At 35.1% G+C, this 20,246-nt stretch overlaps 1 protein-coding gene across 4 annotated transcripts in view; it reads right to left on the reverse strand.

Annotated features, from left to right (window-relative positions):
- LOC128202645 (chromodomain-helicase-DNA-binding protein Mi-2 homolog) overlaps positions 1-19,514 on the reverse strand; it is a 35,177-nt gene extending 15,663 nt beyond the window's left edge. For 3 of the 4 annotated variants that reach the window (XM_052903659.1, XM_052903660.1, XM_052903656.1), the window contains exons 1-23: positions 19,352-19,514; positions 18,374-18,427; positions 16,110-16,216; positions 15,649-15,729; positions 15,343-15,501; positions 14,699-14,858; positions 14,129-14,329; positions 13,214-13,347; positions 12,461-12,559; positions 10,856-11,047; positions 10,147-10,290; positions 9,621-9,824; positions 9,168-9,275; positions 8,127-8,207; positions 7,431-7,639; positions 6,871-6,999; positions 6,494-6,623; positions 5,941-6,132; positions 5,343-5,479; positions 4,675-4,879; positions 3,979-4,100; positions 2,073-2,246; positions 1,404-1,542 (exon numbers count right to left, since the gene is read on the reverse strand). In XM_052903659.1, coding sequence (XP_052759619.1) covers positions 1,404-1,542; positions 2,073-2,246; positions 3,979-4,100; positions 4,675-4,879; positions 5,343-5,479; positions 5,941-6,132; positions 6,494-6,623; positions 6,871-6,999; positions 7,431-7,639; positions 8,127-8,207; positions 9,168-9,275; positions 9,621-9,824; positions 10,147-10,290; positions 10,856-11,047; positions 12,461-12,559; positions 13,214-13,347; positions 14,129-14,329; positions 14,699-14,858; positions 15,343-15,501; positions 15,649-15,729; positions 16,110-16,216; positions 18,374-18,427; positions 19,352-19,418 — 3,228 coding nt within the window. In that variant the 5' untranslated portion in view covers positions 19,419-19,514. The remainder of the gene's footprint in view (positions 1-1,403; positions 1,543-2,072; positions 2,247-3,978; positions 4,101-4,674; positions 4,880-5,342; positions 5,480-5,940; positions 6,133-6,493; positions 6,624-6,870; positions 7,000-7,430; positions 7,640-8,126; positions 8,208-9,167; positions 9,276-9,620; positions 9,825-10,146; positions 10,291-10,855; positions 11,048-12,460; positions 12,560-13,213; positions 13,348-14,128; positions 14,330-14,698; positions 14,859-15,342; positions 15,502-15,648; positions 15,730-16,109; positions 16,217-18,373; positions 18,428-19,351) is intronic. The other variant, XM_052903657.1, reaches the window with a different exon arrangement.
- Positions 19,515-20,246: the final 732 nt, after the last annotated feature.

The raw sequence follows: 20,246 nt of genomic DNA on the forward strand, positions 1-20,246 counted from the left end.
ACAACAGACAAAACCCGCTGTCAAACTCTGTTATCTCAATAGTATGGTTATGTCGGATTTTATTTAGAAAGTGTTTGGTTTAGTTACACAGGTTCTGTTTTTCAGTAATATCGAATGTTTGTTATCTCAAAGTATTTCCCAGGGTCCCAATGAATTTGACATAGCGAGTTTTGAATGTTTATAAAAATGGAAAAACATCATCCTTGGATAAAAAAACGTTTTTTATGTATATGACATCTAAAGAATCTAAGAATGCTTGGAGGCATGTTTCAATAAGAACCTGTAATTCTTTTTCAACTGGTATTAGCTGTTCAGATGTCTGCCTCTCACTAAAGAGGTTGTCACATGTTCCATACCCACCAGTAGAACTTTCTAGGACTGTATAAAAAAGACATCAGAACTGATTCTACCAAGGAAATGGACCTAACAGTGATTCTGTAAGTGATAAGCCTTAGACCCAATGGAGCTTAAAGATATCAATATAAACTAGTAATGAAACGATTATCCAGTACAATCGATAAATCGTCCTGACAATGCTATGTCGGCGACAATCGATAGTGGTTTTCCAAAATCGATGTCGCTAATGTTACTTCCGGTAACTACGTATTTTTTTGTCTTGTCGTTAAAGTCGAGTAAATGTAAATTCTTATTTCAGGTAAATTCTCGTTTAGTTCATTTAAACAAGAGATGTCACTCTCTTACGGTCACGCTCTCTTACACAAATCATGAAATGCGGTGAATGTAAACACTTTTGCTTAAAAACTTACAACCTCTCCTAAAATTACAAATTAATCATAATTGTTTATATATTTCATAAAACATTCTTCAATAACCTGTCTCTATGATGTAGTGGGTCCGGTCTTTCCTGTAAATATCCGGGATCCCGGCTCAATGCATTCTGATTTTGAAACCTTTTTTGGTTTGGTGTGTAATTAACTAAATTACTTTTTTGTTGAAAGTTTTACAAAATTAAGATGTTCTAATGAAATGTTAAATTTAACAGGTTCACAAAAATTTAATATGCATTTACACGGATAAAATATTAAGATACTTAAATGTACCAGTGTGCATCATTTTGCAGTATAATGTGCAATTATTAAGTATGTGTTGTGTTGTAATGTTTTTTTTTCGTTTAGTTGTTAAAAGACAGAAAGGGGTTATGGAAATTTACTTTCTGTTGCAAAAAGCATGTCTATAGCATCACACGTACTGAATCCAGGTTTAACCATTTAAATGCTTGTGATACCATGTATAAATAATGTATTCCTTACTGATGTTATGAACTTTCAATTATTGTCTGATAGTAAATCGAAATGCTTGGTCCGATTCGAATCGATTATCGATAGCAAATGGAGTCCGATTTTCAAACACTAGTATCAACTACCTAAATCCAGTGTTCTTACCTGTTGTGCAGTTGGGAAGAGGTACGGATGATTACAGCATTTCTTCAAGTCCATCATGATGTTGAGCAGGGAAACAGAATTACCGCCCTTGATGTTTAGGGCTGAGAAGTTACGTGTCAGAATATATTTGTAGTATTTCCTGAAATGTTAATAATCATTGGGTAATAAGATTTTACTACAACTAATAACATTTATATATATCAACGAGAGTGCCATGGGGCAAATGTTAACTTCCCTCTCTTGTTTTTCAGTCGAATAAGGAGCACTACTTAAAAACTACTGAAGTCAAAGATTTTTGCATTGCTGTATGTGTGCATAATTTCTAGCAAAATATGAACTTAGATTTTTTTTACAATATCCTGCGCATGTTATGGCCAAGGCTTAACTTTTGCATGACAAAGAAGTTGGAAACAACAAAGCTATGATAATACCTCAACTTTTTTTTTAATAAAAAGATGAGCTAAAATCTACTTGAACGCAGATCTCCAGAATCCAGGAAGTCCTTTTTCAAACATTCAAATAACTTCATTTATCCCAAAACAAAAAACAATCATCCAAATATTGTTCAAGTTGTTGCAACTTTTTACCACATGTTTACAACTGAATGATAAGAGGAGTTCTTAATAAAACCTTCAATTTCACAAGATACACAAAATGATGTCAACTTACTTTTGCATAGGGCTAAGCTCCACTCTGACAATGAATTCACTCTTGCCGGGCATTCCCTTGAGTACATCAGCCTTCAGACGACGCAGCAAGTGAGGGCCCAGCATGTCGTGGAGTTTCCGAACCTGATCGTCCTTGGAAATGTCCGCAAACTCACTCTGGAAGTGCTGTAGATCACTGAAACAATGAATACTCAATAAAATATCAATTCCAGGGTAACTTGCAAGGTGAGTATATATAGGATTTGACACGAGTTGTCATTTAATACAAGATTTTATTAAACAAGTTCATGAAATTTGTTAGTAAGCGAGCCTCTGGCGAGCTTACTAACAACTTTCATTGACGAGTTTAATAAAAATCTTGTATAAAATGACAATGAGTGCCAGATCTTTTTAATCACATGCTTTAGCAGCTTTAAATGGTGTTTTATTACCAATTTAGTTACACTTTCTGAACTCATTGTTTGACAGCCAAAGTACTCAGAGTGGAATGTCAACGATGCCCCATACAAATAGTTCCAAATGAAAATCACAAAAATAGCTAGCAGTTACCAGGTTTTAATTCTGATAAAGCGCTTAACAAGTCACAAATATCAAAATGTGTAGTAAAACATCCAACAACATGAATAACGAACAATTCTAACAAGAAAACCCAATAAGCACACATTTTAATGACGTCACACCGAGAGTATATGCATTTACGCGGTTTATTATGTGACCTATATCAGTCTGTCAAGATTTACTGTGTGCATGGATTTAAAAGTTATTCGCTGTCGCTTTCTACGATGGTTTTGCAGCTTTTCTTAGTGTACATGAAGTTTCACAGCATGCAGAGGATTACAGCGAAGCCTTACTCTGTACTGCTTAGATGTTGATGTTGAAAAAGTTCCACCAAGAATGTTTCCAGAGAACATGATGTTCTAGCCGTCATGGGATGTGTAACAGGAAGCATTTGCTGCGGAATTTGTGTTTTTGGTAACCGACAACTGATTAAACTGGCAAGCAAATGGCATTGATTGCACATTGCTGGTGTTTGTAAAAATGGAGATGTTTGAAATGTTCTTGTGTTGTTTGTCACTTTTAAATGTGGCTGTATTTGTTGACTGGAATTTTCTGTGACTAGTGATCTGAATTATCTAGTTGGCGGAACATTGTTATCAGAAAGGTTTTGAACAAGATGCTTTCTGGCACTATGATTCGTTAGCCATTTGTCTCCCGGAAGTCCTACAGCTTCATTATTGAGGTAAGTATTTAGCGTTTAAACCACTTTGTTTACAAACAATGCGGAGGGATGTCTAGGTCACGTGTGATTAGTCTAGCCAATAGAAATGTCTGATACGTTATCTTACACAAGTGTGAGATAAATATATTCCTAATGGGTATATTACACCGAAAACAAGGGTAAGCATGTGATAAAACTCCATACAAAAATATGAGTTTAATCCGTTTTGCATTTCAGCTCTCGATCATAGTCCTAGGGCTGTATTCAACCAATCTTTAACTTGACAAATTTCAGAGGGCGAGAGTTGTCTACTGGTATAGGTGTCCTCTTGGTTGTGTGTATGAACCCCATCTGGGCTTTTTTCTCATGGCCTCTTAAAATGGACACCAGCACTGGTTTCTACCCAGAAAGTAGACTCAAGAGCTTCTATAAGCTATCAGCTTTTGTCACAATCAAGCTATAAGAAATTAGTATAAACTTACTTGACAAATTAGTTATCAGGGCCCATATACAATATATGACATTAGATTTAACTTAATTTTGATTGGACAGGATAACTAATTGGCCAACAGGCTAAATGGAATCACTGAAGCATGTCCAATGATAAGGATAGAACGATATTGAACATGACCCCTGAAGGCAGTTTGTTGTGAGACCTCATTAACAACTCATTAGGGGAAAGACTTACTTGAAGTTATCCGGAGACATGAAATTGAGCAGATGGAACAACTCTTCAAGGTTGTTCTGTAGTGGGGTCCCTGTCAATAGCAGCTTGTACGCAATGTGGTAGTTGGACAGGATACGGAAAAACTAAAATGTAGATACAGAAAAAACTGAAATGTAGATACGGGAAATCTGAAATGTGCATACTGAAAAAACTGTTACAGGGTAGTTTGACAGATACAGAAAACTGAAATATAGATGTGGAAAACTTGTTATATGGAAGTTGGTTAAAATAGGGAAAAAATGATATTTAAAAAAAACAGAAAAACTGAAGTAATGTAGTTGGATAAGTTACGGAATAAACTGAAACGATAGTCATTTGTGCTCATGATAAAAGTAACTAGTATGTAACACACCTGTTAAGTCATTTCACAGCATAAAGAAAGTGGTTATTTGCAAGTGTATAGACAGTAAATATGTTTTCACTTTATCTCAAACTTGTGTTTTCATATTTATCATTCCTTTATGAATAAGCAGTGTCAAGAATACACTGATTGCTTGTAAAAAACATTTTCCAGTTAAAATCTGTCAATACTTAAAAATGACAAGCAGGGCCATTTTTAAAGAAACCTATTCCTGTGATAGATTTTGAACAGGTTTAAGGTTATAGTGGAACAATGAAATGTCACGCCCCCGCAGATTAATAACACTTTTTCCATACCTTAGACTGGTTATTCTTCAGCCTATGAGCCTCATCCACAACTAAGACTGCCCAGTCTATAGATCCAAGGGTCGCTGTATCAATACTGATCAACTCGTACGACGTCAGAAGGACGTGGAATTTCACACTGCTACCCTGCTTCATTTTCGAAGCTTTACCGCCTATTGTACGTACAGCTCCCTCATCAAATGAAAATTCATTTTCTCTGGAAAAATCATAAGAATGCCACATTACAAACGCTGTTAGTCTTGGGGGTTTTCTTAGCTAAACTAGGGGCATAACTCACCACTAAGTAAAGCAGGAGTTATAAAAGCCTTGCAATGCATGTGTGCACATTCTCTCACAATGTGTCTTATTTGAATATCTTTAACGGTTTAAAAGTAAAAAGGACATCAAATAGGTTTATAATTGATAGAGGTAAAAACAAAATTTAACTGTACACAAATCATACACTTTTTTTAGCTCAGATCAATAAAGTCAAATAAGTTTATTAAAACATAATAATGCATTAAAATTAAAAAAAGATCTATCAAGAGTAAACCCTGTTTGTGCCCTACTACATCAGATTGCTTGAATTATTTTTAGCTTGTTTTTTTTTCAAAAAATATTATTCAAGACATGTATTGAAAACAAAATGCCAATCAGCAACAGTTCAGCCCGTAGTTTACCTTATGACTGCACGGCAGTCTTTGTCTCCTGTGTATGTGACCACATAAAGATTAGGAGCCCAGAACTCAAACTCTCTCTCCCAGTTGATAATGGTTGACAGTGGTGCCGACACCAGGAACGGACCTTTACAGTGGCCCTGTGGATGATATATGTAGATTTTGAAGTTGCACAAACCTTATGAAGTATCTTAGCACTGAAATTTCTATTCATTTATTTTCATCCTTTTCATTGGTCAAATGCGGTCACATGACGGCCCAAGGAAAATAATCACTAGCAATACGTGATATTTGATAACTAGCCTGCATGCGTAGCAGGATGTGTCATAAGTGCAAATGTACATGTATGCTATGATAAACACAAAGGACCAGAAATTTTGAAATTGTATTAAGGGGCATAGATTTCAAATGTGTAGTGTAAATGAGCTTGATGAAAATTAATTATTAAAGCATATCATAAAACACTTACAGACCGATTACATAGTCTATAAAACGGTTTATATTCCTCACTTTATAGTTAAATGTTTTTGCCCTTTTATCATGTGCATAAAGTAAAATGTGAATATTTGACAACTTTTAAAATGCTTCACCACCCACTTACTTCATTATACAAGGAAGAAAGGAATGAGATGGTCTGAATAGTCTTTCCGAGGCCCATTTCATCAGCCAAGATGGTGTCTGTGTGGTTGGCCCAGGAGTATCTCAGCCAGTTGAGGCCCTCCAGCTGGTACGGGTGTAGTTTGCCACCAGTTTGTTTAAGGTAATCTGGGTCATCAGGTAGCTGCTTACGCATCTGTGGAGGTGGAAAGAGAAAGATTTTTGATACTAGCATACAAAAAGAGTTGCTCTTAAAACAGAGCATGATTACGAGTGTATGCACGTATTTATGGACCAAAGAGAAACGAGTCTTTGGGCTAGTCTACTTTGTGTAAAACATTAAGAATATAGACTATCATATAATAATGTAACAGACTTGTGCATTTTTGTTTAACATTCAAATTACACAAAATCATATGCTTAAGTATAAGGCTCGACTATTTGGAAGGGGGATCAGTATTGATCGTTTAAACCTTTTTATTACAGTGGGGGTGTAGTAGGTTTGAGGGTTGCAGTCTTTTAACAGGGGGCGGGAGTATTAAGGGTTTTATACTGACATCAGTGACTGGATATGCAGGCGGCATGCCCATAGGTCGAGGAGAATCCACGCCTTCTTCCTCCCCTTTCTTCTTCTTGCCCTTCTTCTTACGCGGCTTCTCTTCCGCCGGACCACCCAACATCACCCTCCTGCAATACAGAGCACACATATCTGAACCATTCAAGTAGATGATGTTTCGACAGGGAAATAATAATCAAACATTCTTGTGGATTTATTCATTATATATTTTACAACAATTGTGACGCTAGTTATGAGAACTTAAACTAAGTCACTCTCGTTGGAACAATGCTGATGTATAATTCATTAAAACTTATGCAGCGTCTAAGCCCAACAATAAAATTAATTTTTCAGTACCAATCAAATAGCTTTCATTACCTGAGGTTGTCATAGTAATCTATTGAAGCTTTGAAATCGGGCACTTCACTGTCTTCGGGCTCCCATGTTGCCATATCGTAGTTTAGGTCTCTCCATTTTACCAAATAACTAGTCTGACCGTGTTCAACTCTGAAGGGGCATAAACACACATTATTACTATAATGATCAATCATAGTGATCAACTTAACCTTCAAATCAGGTATCGCCACATCAAAAGGAAGCAGGTTACACGTCACCAGAACCTTTTTAGGCACTTCAGAAACATGTAATTGTATAATATTGTAACAGTAAATAGAAGAAATATTTTTTGGGTCTTTCATAGTGTTTTATTTCTTTTCTTTCTATTTTTTTCCACCAAGTTTAAATAAACACATAAATGTTCATTATTAAATAATATAACATTTCAATGCTTTTTCTATCAGTATGGTTAGACAAAAAAAACACATACACCCACATTGATTTAATTCTTAATGTTTTAAAGAAATTATGTAAATAAAAACCATTTATAAAGCCAATAAATATGTGAATATTTAATCGAGACACTGAGGCCAGGTCCTCACCTGTGGTTGATAATCCTATGTATCTGGAGCCACTCAGGCCGCACACCGTACTTGTAGAATCTATCTTCAAGGTTATCTGTGTCCTGATCAGCAGCGTGTTTGCGCTTCTCCTTATTTCCCCAACTACTACCGTCCTCTAACGGCGGGGGTTCATCCATGTCATTTTTACGCATGTACATCCGGATAAGAGCTGATTGGTATACATCCAACTGAAAGATTTAAGAGCATGACTATACTGTGTTTTTCTTTAAAGCATTTAGTATTACTAATTAACATTAAAACCTATGGCTTCATAGTTAGTATATTCTAATTCTGGTCTTATGTAACATTACATTATTGTAGTGCTATATCTGTAAATCATCTTAGTTTGATATTTGAATTTAATTAATGAAAACTTGATTGTATTTAATAAACTTTGTTTCTGCTGCTTCCGTACTTTAATGATTATAACCCCACTAATTTTTAGATAGCATCTACTTGCTGATGTAATTTGTAATCCCCAATGCAAGAATGGTTTTTGTTGTTGTTGCTGTTGTTGTACAAATTTTCAGCTAATGGAAATTTTTCAAATCCATTGCATGTTTGTTACCTGGAGGAACATAGTGATACTGTCTACAAAGGCTTGAAAATTGGACACAAACCAGAAGAAATATTCTGTGTGAGAATACAAATTAAAACAAATGAGATCATCTGTACCTGAAGTTCTGAGATCCACTCACAGTGCCAGAAAGACAGCCCCACATACCGCACAAAGAACTCCCTCTCCGGCTTGTGATCCTGCAACAGAATAGAAAGTCATTTAGCCATAAAAACACATTTTTTATTATGATAATACACTGATAGTATTTAAAATTCATGGACAATTATGTGAATTTTGGATGCCTTGGTGGCCTCCTATTATTATGGTAAGAATTGAAATGGTTTTAGGAGTACTGAAAGAATATATAAAGCAAGAATAAACAACAAGAATATCTAAATCAGACACTGAAAACAATATTATAAATGAGCCTTTTGGCTTTACAAAAAGGTCAGCTCATATCATCCAATTTCTGTTGAAATCAATAACAATAACACTCATTACGGTCATTTGGCCAAGTCATTAGGCCAAGACAGGGCAACAATAAATGTGTAATTCTAATAAGCTATTAAATATCAGTGATTTGCTTCATTGATAAGCCCTTGCTAAAATTCATCAAGCCTCTCTGATGTAAAGACTTAGAGCTATTTAGAATACAATATGCTCACTTAAGTCATTTTCTGTTGGATACTTTAATATTCTATTCTCATTGATGTTAACTTATCAAGGGGAAACAACTTGTATACATGTTGACAGCAATTTTATCAATTGTTGTCTCCCTTTGTTCTTACTCTCGGAGCGAAAGTGAAGAAATAAAAATCAATGGCACATATCTCAGAAATAAATCAGATTGATAACTCTAAAGCCGTGGACTGATTCAGGCTAAATTGGCAGGAATAACCAAATACAAACTTCAATAACTGTACCCATAATGTGTTTTCAGTCTAAGCACAAACTTCCCTTTCAAATGATACCAAAATTGTCAAGGTATGTCACCAGGCATCAAGATTTACAGCTGGACCAAATGACGAGCTAATCTCTGTATCAGTATATTGGATACATTAAACAACACCTTAAGTAACATAATTCAAGTGGTAAAAGAAAACATGTCTCTAGGAACTCAGGCTTATACTTGTTGATGTATAACTATTATAACATACCGGTGTTGACTTGGGCTCGAGGTGGTGTTCATGAGTGTGGTCCATCTCCTCCATCTTTTTCTCCGGCTCCGGGGGCTCCGTCCACTTCCACGTCAGGACCTTGGCCACCTACAAGGAAACATTGGTTGAAAATCGTTGTAAATAAAAATTAATATTAAGGGTGGATTATATAATCATCTGAGTTCTGATGTCCCAAGAAATATAACAAATCAATGTTGGCTGATAGAATTTTTAATTTGTAAAGTATTACAAACTCACAGTGACTCTTTACGTAAATATAGATTTCTATCATAATTTCACTTGGCAGATCCACAATACCAAATGAGTACACTTCTTGGTACATTTCTGTATGAACTACACAAAAAAACTCAAAAAAAAGAATTTTTTCTCCACCTAAAATGGGGTCAAAATTGAGCCACATTCACATTTCAGAAATGTAAGCAATTGTCATACCTTTGCCTTCATTGGCGGGCATGAACACCTGGGACATATCCACTCCCCTTTGGGAACCTCTTTCTTTGGGGGGTTGAGACAGTGGGGGTGGTAAGATGAGGGACATCTGTCACAACACATCAGCTCTCCACCGTCTTTGCAAACGCGACAAAACTCATTGTGGTCGTCATCTTCAACCTCTGGGATGGCAGGACCTTCAGTTTCCTGAATGGTTAAGTCTACACTTCAATTTTCTAGACAAACAAAGTAGAAGTAATACTGGGGTTTAGTAGATATGCAAACAATTGGTCATGAAATTGTTCTAGATTGAAAAAAAATATTCGAACATTCGCTGAGAATTAAACATTTGCATTCTTCAAATCCACTGCCTTTTCACTTTATATTTTCAATAACATCAGCTGCACATATTTCTCAATCTCATAGATTCTGAGCATATCATTTGGTGCAAATTTGACCAAATCTTTTGAAACTGGCTGCAGCTTCTTCAAACTCTCAATTGACTACTGAAACCTAACAATACACATACGCAGTGAGGGCAGGACCATTTTCCCTCCGGGGCTTCCTCCAATTCGGGCTCAAGACACACAAGATGGTAAGCCCGGGGACAGGTGTCACACAGGATGATTTCCCCTCCCTGCTGGCACACCTCGCAGTAATCCTGGTGTTCTGTCTGTAAAGGTAAGAATTACAGTCACAATGAATGAAAAGTCACTCATATACTGTGGCATTAAAAATATGTCCAGATTTAAAATATGCTTTGTAAATGTGATTAAGAACTGTTGATCATTGCTGTGTGATAACCTGTAGCAAGCATTGTCAAAGTTTAGAGTTTGGGATTAAACCCAGTACCATCTGACTCAGAGTCAATAACGCTACAAACTCGCCCATTGCCACGCCAAGTATATAAGTTCTGTTTGGTCAGCTGAATGGCAAATTTCAACAAACATTTTCCTTGTAAAGAATGGTATACACATTTAAACACCATGCTTGCAGACCATAATGTCCATTTTCAACAAAAACCAATAGATTTCATTCCTTTTTGGCACTTCAGCCTTTCGCATGCCAAATTTTGTGCAATTTTCCTACATCATAATTATCCTGATCTTCTACTCGCAACAAATGACTTAGCTTAAGCTGTATCTTAACCGAACCAGCATACATTCCCTTTCAACACATTTTTGTTTCTCTTTAACCTTGTAGGCTCATAAATGGCAAGAAGATTTTATTGTTCTTACCTCATAACCATCTTCCTCCCCTCCAAAAGAGCGACTCAGCTTCAAACGTTTCTTGCCCTTGCCGGCTTTCTTTCCCTTCTTTACACGCTTCGGCTTTTCCTCTCTCTCCTGTTCGGCAATCAGACTAGCTTCTTCTAGTTGCCGTTCAAACTCCTCGTCAGAGGTGTTGTTGCCACCACCATCACCGTCATCCTATTATGGGAATAAATGAATAAATTATTTTGAAATCAACTGCAGTTACTGCAGATTACTTGAATTTCAAAATGTCCTTCGAGTTGCAAATTTTTTATTTTGATCAATATCCCTGGGTTAAAATCAAAGATTCCATTATCTTACCACTGATACATAAAGATATATTGATTTTAATTGTTTGACGTTAAATTTATGACCTGATCAATTTTCCAATTATTTACAAATACTCAACCCTCACAAAATTCCATTAGAATGCAAGGTATATATGCGAACAAATGGTGTAAATTTAGCATTGAATTTCACTAAGTAACCACTTAAAAGTATTTCATGTAACTGAAGTCTTGTCATGTATGTTTGATAATCATGGTCAAGACCTATCTTCTTTTTAAATAAATGAAACAGCTCAAACACTGACATTAGCTGCAAAACATTTTATATGTTTTATTATGATCAATAATTATTTAAAATGAAAATACAAGGATCGATCACATTTGTTTTGTGCATTCATACTGTATTGTGAGCGTCATAAAATTTGCTCATGTGCACTCATGGAGTTATCAAAATTTGACATTTGGATAAACAAGGCTAAATTCTTATACCAGTGCTTGACTTTATCTTTTCCAACAAGCCTGGCTATATAAATCCTAAAATTGAGCAAGCACAGAAAGCGTTCTACCAGTGCTGGGCTTTTGGGCTTGTGCTACATTCCAGCACAGGTTTACAGCATGAACACACAAACAAATCAATATTCCATGCACACAATGAACTGTATTATAAGACTAAAGCACTTTTTCACCATTTTCGGCAAAGGAATCAAGCTAGATATTGAAAACAGAAAGAAGTTCATCCCAAATTAAGGAGAATTGTTTAATCAAACATTTTTTACCAATTTCATATTAAAACAACTTCTCCCAATGCCGATATTGGGAGTTGTTTAATATACAAGCTAAGCTTTGTTTTCTCAAATTTCCATGTAGCCTGATCCCTGCTGAATGACTGACCTATTCATCACACTGTCAAAATATATGCATCTATGTGTGCAACTAGTCAGACAAGGCAAAGAAAAATTAATTTTAGTTTCTTAGACACTCATTTAAAAAAAATATTGATATTATATTTGTTTCTTTTCATTTTCTCAATTTATTTAATCACTATTCATTCATGGATTTTCAAATTAATTATATGTTATCAAGCTAAAAATAAAAAAGTAAAACGGACATAGACTTCATTGCAAATTTTACAGAATAATCTCATAATAATTATTTTAATACTTTCTATGGCTAATAATACAAAATTTATAAAATTAACAAAGGTGGGAGTAAAAAATGAATGCGACAGTGTCTAAGAACCTAACCATTATTTTCCTTTTGCCTTAAACCTGCCTAGCACATCAACATATCCACATATACTTACACTACTCCCCTTTCTTCGGCGCTTCTTCTTCGTAGACAGCTTGATCTTGATTGGAGCCACAGACTTCCCCTTCTTCTTCTTACCACTGCTCTTGGCATCCTAAAGCAACATTCATTCATTATAGTTTAATAATCACCATTGAATTTTTCACGAGATTGGTGAGCCAGCTACATAATGAATGTGTCAACATTAGACTGCCATCGCTCGTATATTGTCATACTTACAGTAAAAATATGGGCAAACTATACAATAATTAAAGGTGAGAGTTATGGGCCTTGCTATACATATTATTAATGGTATCATGTGTATAAAATGTCCCATTTTAATGCATTGATAGGTCTCAGGCAATGGCTTTGGTTCAAGTTTTCATGACATTGCCAACACCAAGCCAACAAGAGCTTAACTTTGTTTCTTTGACAGATATTGAAGTTGATAAAAGAAAAAGGTACCAAACAGTCTTTAAACTTCTAGGGATATTTTGAAAACATTAATTTACTCTTGAATCCCACAACATATTTTACCATGACAGAATCTATATACATAGATATGGAACCTTCCCAAAACCAATCCTCTTTTACTAATCAATATATTAACTTGTGTGTCTTCCATCAGTGTGTAAATTGAACAGATACCCAAAACTATTTTGGAAAAAGGTCCCTACTCATAATTGGGAAAAAGTTATAATGTTTCACTTCAAATATAGACTAAACTGCACTGGGAATAGGTCCAATATTGGCCAAAACAGTCCCCTACCATGTAAGAGTCCTCATCCTCTTCCTCCTCCACGTCATCATAGTCAGCCCCTTTCTTCTTTTTACCAGCACTGCCCCGCTTCTTCTTCCCTTTGGCACCGAGCTCGACGTATTCTTCTTCTTCAAAATCTTCTTCTGTAACAGATAATGTTTGGGAATGAAAATCAGTGAAAATCATAATTGTTCATTAAAAATAATTTATCCAAGTCATATTGATCAATTTTCAAATGTTAAGTAAAAATAAAATTTCTTTCTTTAGAACTTCAGTGGTATAAAAAGAATGATAAGAAATGCAGCAATGCAACATAACCAGGTTTCAGCATTTAAAAACAATTTTGAAGCCTAATTCAGCATTTAGAAACATAGAAACAAGTAAAAGCCTAATTCAGCATTTAGAATCAGGTTTTAGCCTAATTCAGCATTTAGAATCAGGTTTAAGCCTAATTCAGCATTTAGAATCAGGTTTTAGCCTAATTCAGCATTTAGAATCAGGTTTTAGCCTAATTCAGCATTTAGAATCAGGTTTAAGCCTAATTCAGCATTTAGAATCAGGTTTAACCCTAATTCAGCATTTAGAATCAGGTTTTAGCCTAATTCAGCATTTAGAATCAGGGTTAAGCCTAATTCAGCATTTAGAATCAGGTATAAGCCTAATTCAGCATTTAGAATCAGGTTTAAGCCTAATTCAGCATTTAGAATCAGGTATAAGCCTAATTCCACATTAAGAATCAGGTTTTCAGCCTTTAGAAACAGACTATAAGAAATAGGAATAAAATAAACAATTAAATCCTTGGCATTAATCCACTTGGTTGTATGTTTAACTAGCATTATTAATACAGAATTAATTAATCTGAATAAAACATAACTGACATTTAAACAGATGCTGTGTTTCAATAAACAAGGCAAGAGTACCAACCCTCCATAGCATCCAAAGCTTTTTTGGATTTCTTAGCTGCCCTACGTCGTTTAGGTTTCTCCTCAACATACTCCTCATTTTCAACTTCTTCTTCGATCTCTTCTTCAGGTTCAATTTTCGGCTCCTTAGGTTTTCGACCTCGTTTTTTCTTGCCTGTGCTGGCTTTCTCCTCAGTGTAATAGTCTTCTGCAGTGTCTTCATCTGAAAAGTGTTCAAACATGTTGAAATTCTTCTTTCCATGATGGTCAAATGAATACGTCTTAATCTTCAACACCTTTAGTTCTTAGCAAGTTAAAACTCATACTACATCTTTCAAAACCTCAGCGGGAGTTTTGACAAATAACTTGATAATTTAATTTTGGTTCGTTCATACCACGGAATCAATAGATATGCAAGTGCTCATTGTCCTGTTGATGTCCGTAATAATGCTGATTAAGCATCTCAACCAACTCTCAAGATGTCAGGAATACTGGCTCAAAAACCAACGAAAGTACCAGATTTCTTGGCATTATAGTGTATTTGAATGATTAATCATTTCTACTTGATAATTCTTACAACACTTCAACATACCTGACTCCTTTGCCTGTACGGGCGTCTCGGGCTCTGCAGGTATATGTTTCTCAGTACCATCAGTAGTTGGGCTTACCACCCCGAGTTTATTCTTCTTGTATTGACCAGCTGCCTGGGCAAACTCCCGCCATTTGGCTGCTATAAGGTTTATCAGCTTGGCCTACAAAATATATTGTTAGAATAACATTCATCAACATGAAAGCAACTATCAATTGTAATGGGAATGGGAATTTCCTGAAAATCAACAAAACATATCATTCTCATGCATTTACCAACAAGGCCATGACAAACTTGATTCTATGTTTGCGTCATTGGTTGTAGGTTTAGGCTTCAGAAAGCAGAAAAACATATAGCCTGCATTTATTTAACAAACATACTAACATATGTAACAAGTTTACAGAACAAAGCATAGAAAGAACCATAAAACTAGATTCAGAAATCAATGAACCTGCAACTGTATATCTTTGTTTTGAAGTTTTTGACACTGCAGGGTATCTCGCCTTAGCGTATACTGCGTTATTTCAAAGATGTTGAATGGAGAGAACTATCCTTGATTTTCTTTTCTTTGTTGTGTTTTTCCAGCCTGATATATAGGTTTGAATTGTAATAGTAAGAGCATGTAATATTTTAATAACAGTATTTACCTGTGCCGCTTTGGGGTTCTGATCAACCAGTAGCGGTTGAATATGTTCTCTGAACAGCTTGTAGTTTGTTAGGGCCTCAAAATCTTCAGCTGTGTATTCCAGCTCAATGTTGGCTAGGCCAAACTTGGCAGCAATATCTGCTGATGTTTCCTGTCCAGGCTGCAGAGAAGAAGAAAGTTTGAATATTGATGTTAACTTTTATAAGCATTAACTTCATAATTAAAATTAAAGGTTAGTATGAGAAAAACACCGGTTGTGGACATGTGGTTTATGACCATTGAATACTAAGAAGGTTTTATCCAATACCCTCGGTCTGTCTCGAGGTGTTCCAAGATCTGCCATGCCTTTATCTTTCTTCTTTTTCTTGTGTTTCTCACCATCCGAGCCCTGAAGGGGAAAGGAAGAGAATATAAATATGTCCAGTTGCTGTATTGCAATATAAAACCTAGAGATTTAAAAAAACAACAACCTTCAGTCATGATTTTTCAAATGTTTCATAAACTGAAAGGTTACATCATGTTAAGTTTGCAAGCTTTATTTTTAAAACAGACCCAAACTTGTGATTTTTCTCATGTTATACAAACCAGACGCATATTTGCTATTTTTTACCAGTATAACATTAACATAAATTATTCCTCTAATCATTAAAACTTTCATATGATACAAAATAATACAATGTCACCAAGCATCCAAATTTCACATAATAGTAAGTCCAAAATGATAAGCAGGTAGGATTTTGTAAATTGTAATACAAGTGGCTAATTTACATCATCATCATGGTGATGCTTCTTCTTCTTCTTTTTCTTCTTCCCACTGCCATCTTTCTTTTTTCTTTTCTTTCCTTTCTTTTCAGCGTCATCATCTTCAACGTCATCTGAAGGCAAAAAAAATTAACGTTTTCTTTCATACTTTCAACTATACATGTATAGTAAGCTTAAGACAATGTTTTCACATTCAGTAACTGTTCATCATATCTGCTTAACTATAGCTCGCATACAATGTCATGTACACAATTATAAAGATGGAAACAACAGAGACATTACAATAGTTTTATTTATGTAAGTTCTGTTTTGGTTACAATCTTTAAGCTGTAGATAAGTCACAGATACATGTGTTTTAAATTGAGAGCGAAAGAAAACATGCAAAGCATGCAATAAACCAATAAATCTCCATCCCAGGGGGGCTACAAGTCTGATAAAACAATAAATCTCCATCCCAGGGGGACTACAAGCCTGATAAAACAATAAATCTCCATCCCAGGGGGACTACAAGTCTGATAAAACAATAAATCTCCATCCCAGGGGGACTACAAGTCTGATAAAACAATAAATCTCCATCCCAGGGGGACTACAAGTCTGATAAAACAATAAATCTCCATCCCAGGGGGACTACAAGTCTGATAAAACAATAAATCTCCATCCCAGGGGGACTACAAGCCTGATAAAACAATAAATCTCCATCCCAGGGGGACTACAAGTCTGATAAAACAATAAATCACCTTCCCATTGGCTCCAAGCCACCTAATTTGACTTAGGAAAAGCAAAATATCAGCATGCATCTTTCACCTTTGTCGACATTTAACTACTCTTCTTTTTTTGGAATTGATGAGATCAACATTGAAAAACAAAAATTTGAAAACAAGTAAGGCCAAATTCAGCAATGGCTGCAGTGCAGATATTAATACCATGAACGCCATACAGCAGTATTTAAATCAGACTTTTATATGTACAAACCCAAATTATTACATTAGGTTTCGGCATAAATTTAAAATGTTCAAGCCCTGCTATATGAAATTCAGAGTTTGAACTAGCTCTGCTAATATCAAGAATAGACTGTATTAAGTTTATTTACCCCCCTCCCCACCAAAAAAACAAAAAAGAATGACTGCAGCACATAACAATAAACAAACAATGTATCACTGAAAACAATGTATGCTCCTCTAAAGCCTTTTGTCCACGAAAAAGCAGCAATTGTTATACACACACATATATATATTGATAGGTAAATAGTTGTGGTATTTTTATGGACAGGTGAAAGCAGCTCCAGTATAAATGCATACTGTAAAAGTAAGAGGTGGATATAATTCTACAATGAAATAAGGTAGAGCATCAAGTTTCATTGAAATCTCATCAGTATGGTCGTTTTACATTTATTCATCAGGGCTGACATACCAACATTTATGGACATATTACAGGATGGAAAAGCGGCAATTCCATGCTCTTCCTTCGGGTAGCAAAATAAATGAAGGATACAGCTTATAAACTAGCATGCAATTTCCACATTTTACAAGAAACTGACCACATACTTAAATAAACTGCTGGGGTAAATGTGTATGCATTGATGACAGGATGAAATCATGATGATAAAATAGGCAGCCATACACCACTGGTTTACCATACAAAAGCTTGGACATTGGCTTAATAATAATCTCTTTGAAGGAGAAACATCGTGTGCAAGGCTTAAACTTCTTGTCCTGGCATTTGTGAAATTTCATACAAAAATAAAAAAATAACTTTATATGAAGCTAAAATATCAAGAAAACAAAGCCAAATCAAGTTACATGTAATAGCAACTTCAAAAAAATGCCAAGGGCATCACAGACTTGTTTCAAATTTATAAGCCTGGATCATAAATTAACCAGTCACCAAACCAGATTACATGGTGCAGAACCACTATTATATAAAAATTCACAACTGTTTAACCAACGGAACCATTTTCTAGTCATGGGATAAACCTACAAAAACAAATGCACATACACTTGGATTAAAGATATCATGATTTTGTTTGATATTTTCAAGGGGTATAAATCTGAAAAAGCAATATGTCAATTACTAGAGCTTGACAAGACAGTTTGGGGGAGGTTCTCTAGTTCATACACTCGATAAATAAACTCTACCAAGAGCTATTATTTTATAACAAAATATAATCCTATGATTGGTTAACTAATTGTTTGGTTTACAACTGGCGACTGGTGAATTTAGATGATGCAAGCCCGGTAAAGGTAAGCCTGCACAGTTCCTCCCTGACTTACGGGATTGACGGTCCTCTCCCCTCCCGGGGGGAAATGAGGACTGAGTGGTGTCATCTGCAATATTTATTTTTAATGATGGTTATGTTGAATACAGTATGCTTATGATGGCTTATTTAATACCTAAAAAAATCATCATTTTTACCATAGCGGCTAAAAAGTTATATCATTAATTTATACTAACATAGTACATGATTATGCACTTAAACATTAAATACATCAAAAAAGGTTAAAAAATTTACAAGAGTTTTAGACCTACAAGAAAATTATGATACAATCATAACATTTGCATTGTACTACATGTGATAAGTACTGTATTAAGTCGATGTTATGTTTAAAACATTTTGTACGTATAAGTTCAATTGTGACTAAAGCTATTTTCAGCATTGCAGACAATGTCATGCAGCGTTAATTAATACATTCTTCTTTTTAAACAATGAGTTTGATTAGTTTGAAGATACCACATTCTTAAGACTAAGTAGCACAGATTACAAGTGAAAGTAGAACCCGGCATGTTGACCTATATTTATATTGCGCACGCGCACTAACCGACTTGGATAAATCTAAATATAGATGCTCAAAATATCACCAAAAACTTCTCAAATGCAACTTTTAAACATATTTTGAGGTCCAAATCACAGCCGAAACGTGCCAGTTATGTTGATTAGTTAAACAATATTCGAAATTTGTTTCTCGGTCTCTTCTAAGTTAGTCAAAACCGAAACTGAAATGATGTCGCGTTTTATTGACAAAGACGGCATGCGAAAGTGCCGAAACCACAATGAAAACAAAGCCACCAAATAGCAATTAAACCTGCAAATTCGTGAAATATTTGGCCAGAGAATACTTCAAACTAATTTAATTCCGTAAGATCAAAACTAACTCTTCAAAATTATATCTTAATTTTTGCTGTCCTAATTAATTATTCTTACAATGGCGATTGGATTCGGTGATTGATCTTCCCAAAATAAATCCACCTACCTTCAGCGCCTTCAACTTCCATATTCTCCTCCATTTCTTCTTCGTCACTTCTATCGTAACTAGCCATTTTAATCTACAGCGAATTTAAATAAAATTCATTCAAAACACTGTTATTTTGTCATTAATTGCACCTCTAATGCAGAATCCTCGACTGATCAAAGGCGCGTGACGTCACAGATTCAAAATTTCTATCCCGTAGTTGTACGCGCATACTAATGAGTCACGTGGTATTGATTTTATTCAGTATGCAAATACCAAGTTTTATCAGGAAAACTTTTTTAGTTTTTATATAGGTCTAATCATTAACGAAGTGGTATTAAAACATTTTACGTTTAATACTTATATAAGACTGCAATTTAACCCAAGGTCCGCAAATTTTAAGTCAGATATGTACAGTACTGTACATATGTAGAAGCAAAAAGTAATTATAAATACTGACAATTGGGTAAAAACTTAATTATGAGATTTGCAGTTGTTAGCTCGCAATTTCTTTAAAATATTGATTGGTGTTTGCTTCATATGGTAATATTCAGCAAAAACAATAGTTATGACATATTATAAGCGTCTATACCGTATATGAAGTTTATAAGGATCGGAGCAATATACTCTTACAGTGGAACCTGTGCATGCACCATTGCAATAATGATGATTGTTCACTATATATTACTTAAGTTTTCCCGTATCTGTGCACAGTTACATGTATATATGCATATGAATGGCTCCGAGTCGGCACACGGACCTATAATTTATAAAACATAACCAGGTCCGTACTGGTACCGACTTAATACATTTTTGCTCGTCATTTTTGTACTCGTTTAATCTCTCAAGATTTTAACTATTTCAGACTTGGTAAGAAGCGCCATAATTTCCACCGGTTTCTCTAGCAGTTTACTAC

The sequence above is a fragment of the Mya arenaria genome, chromosome 9 (assembly GCF_026914265.1).
Source record: "Mya arenaria isolate MELC-2E11 chromosome 9, ASM2691426v1".
NCBI classification, from domain to species: Eukaryota; Metazoa; Mollusca; class Bivalvia; order Myida; family Myidae; genus Mya; species Mya arenaria.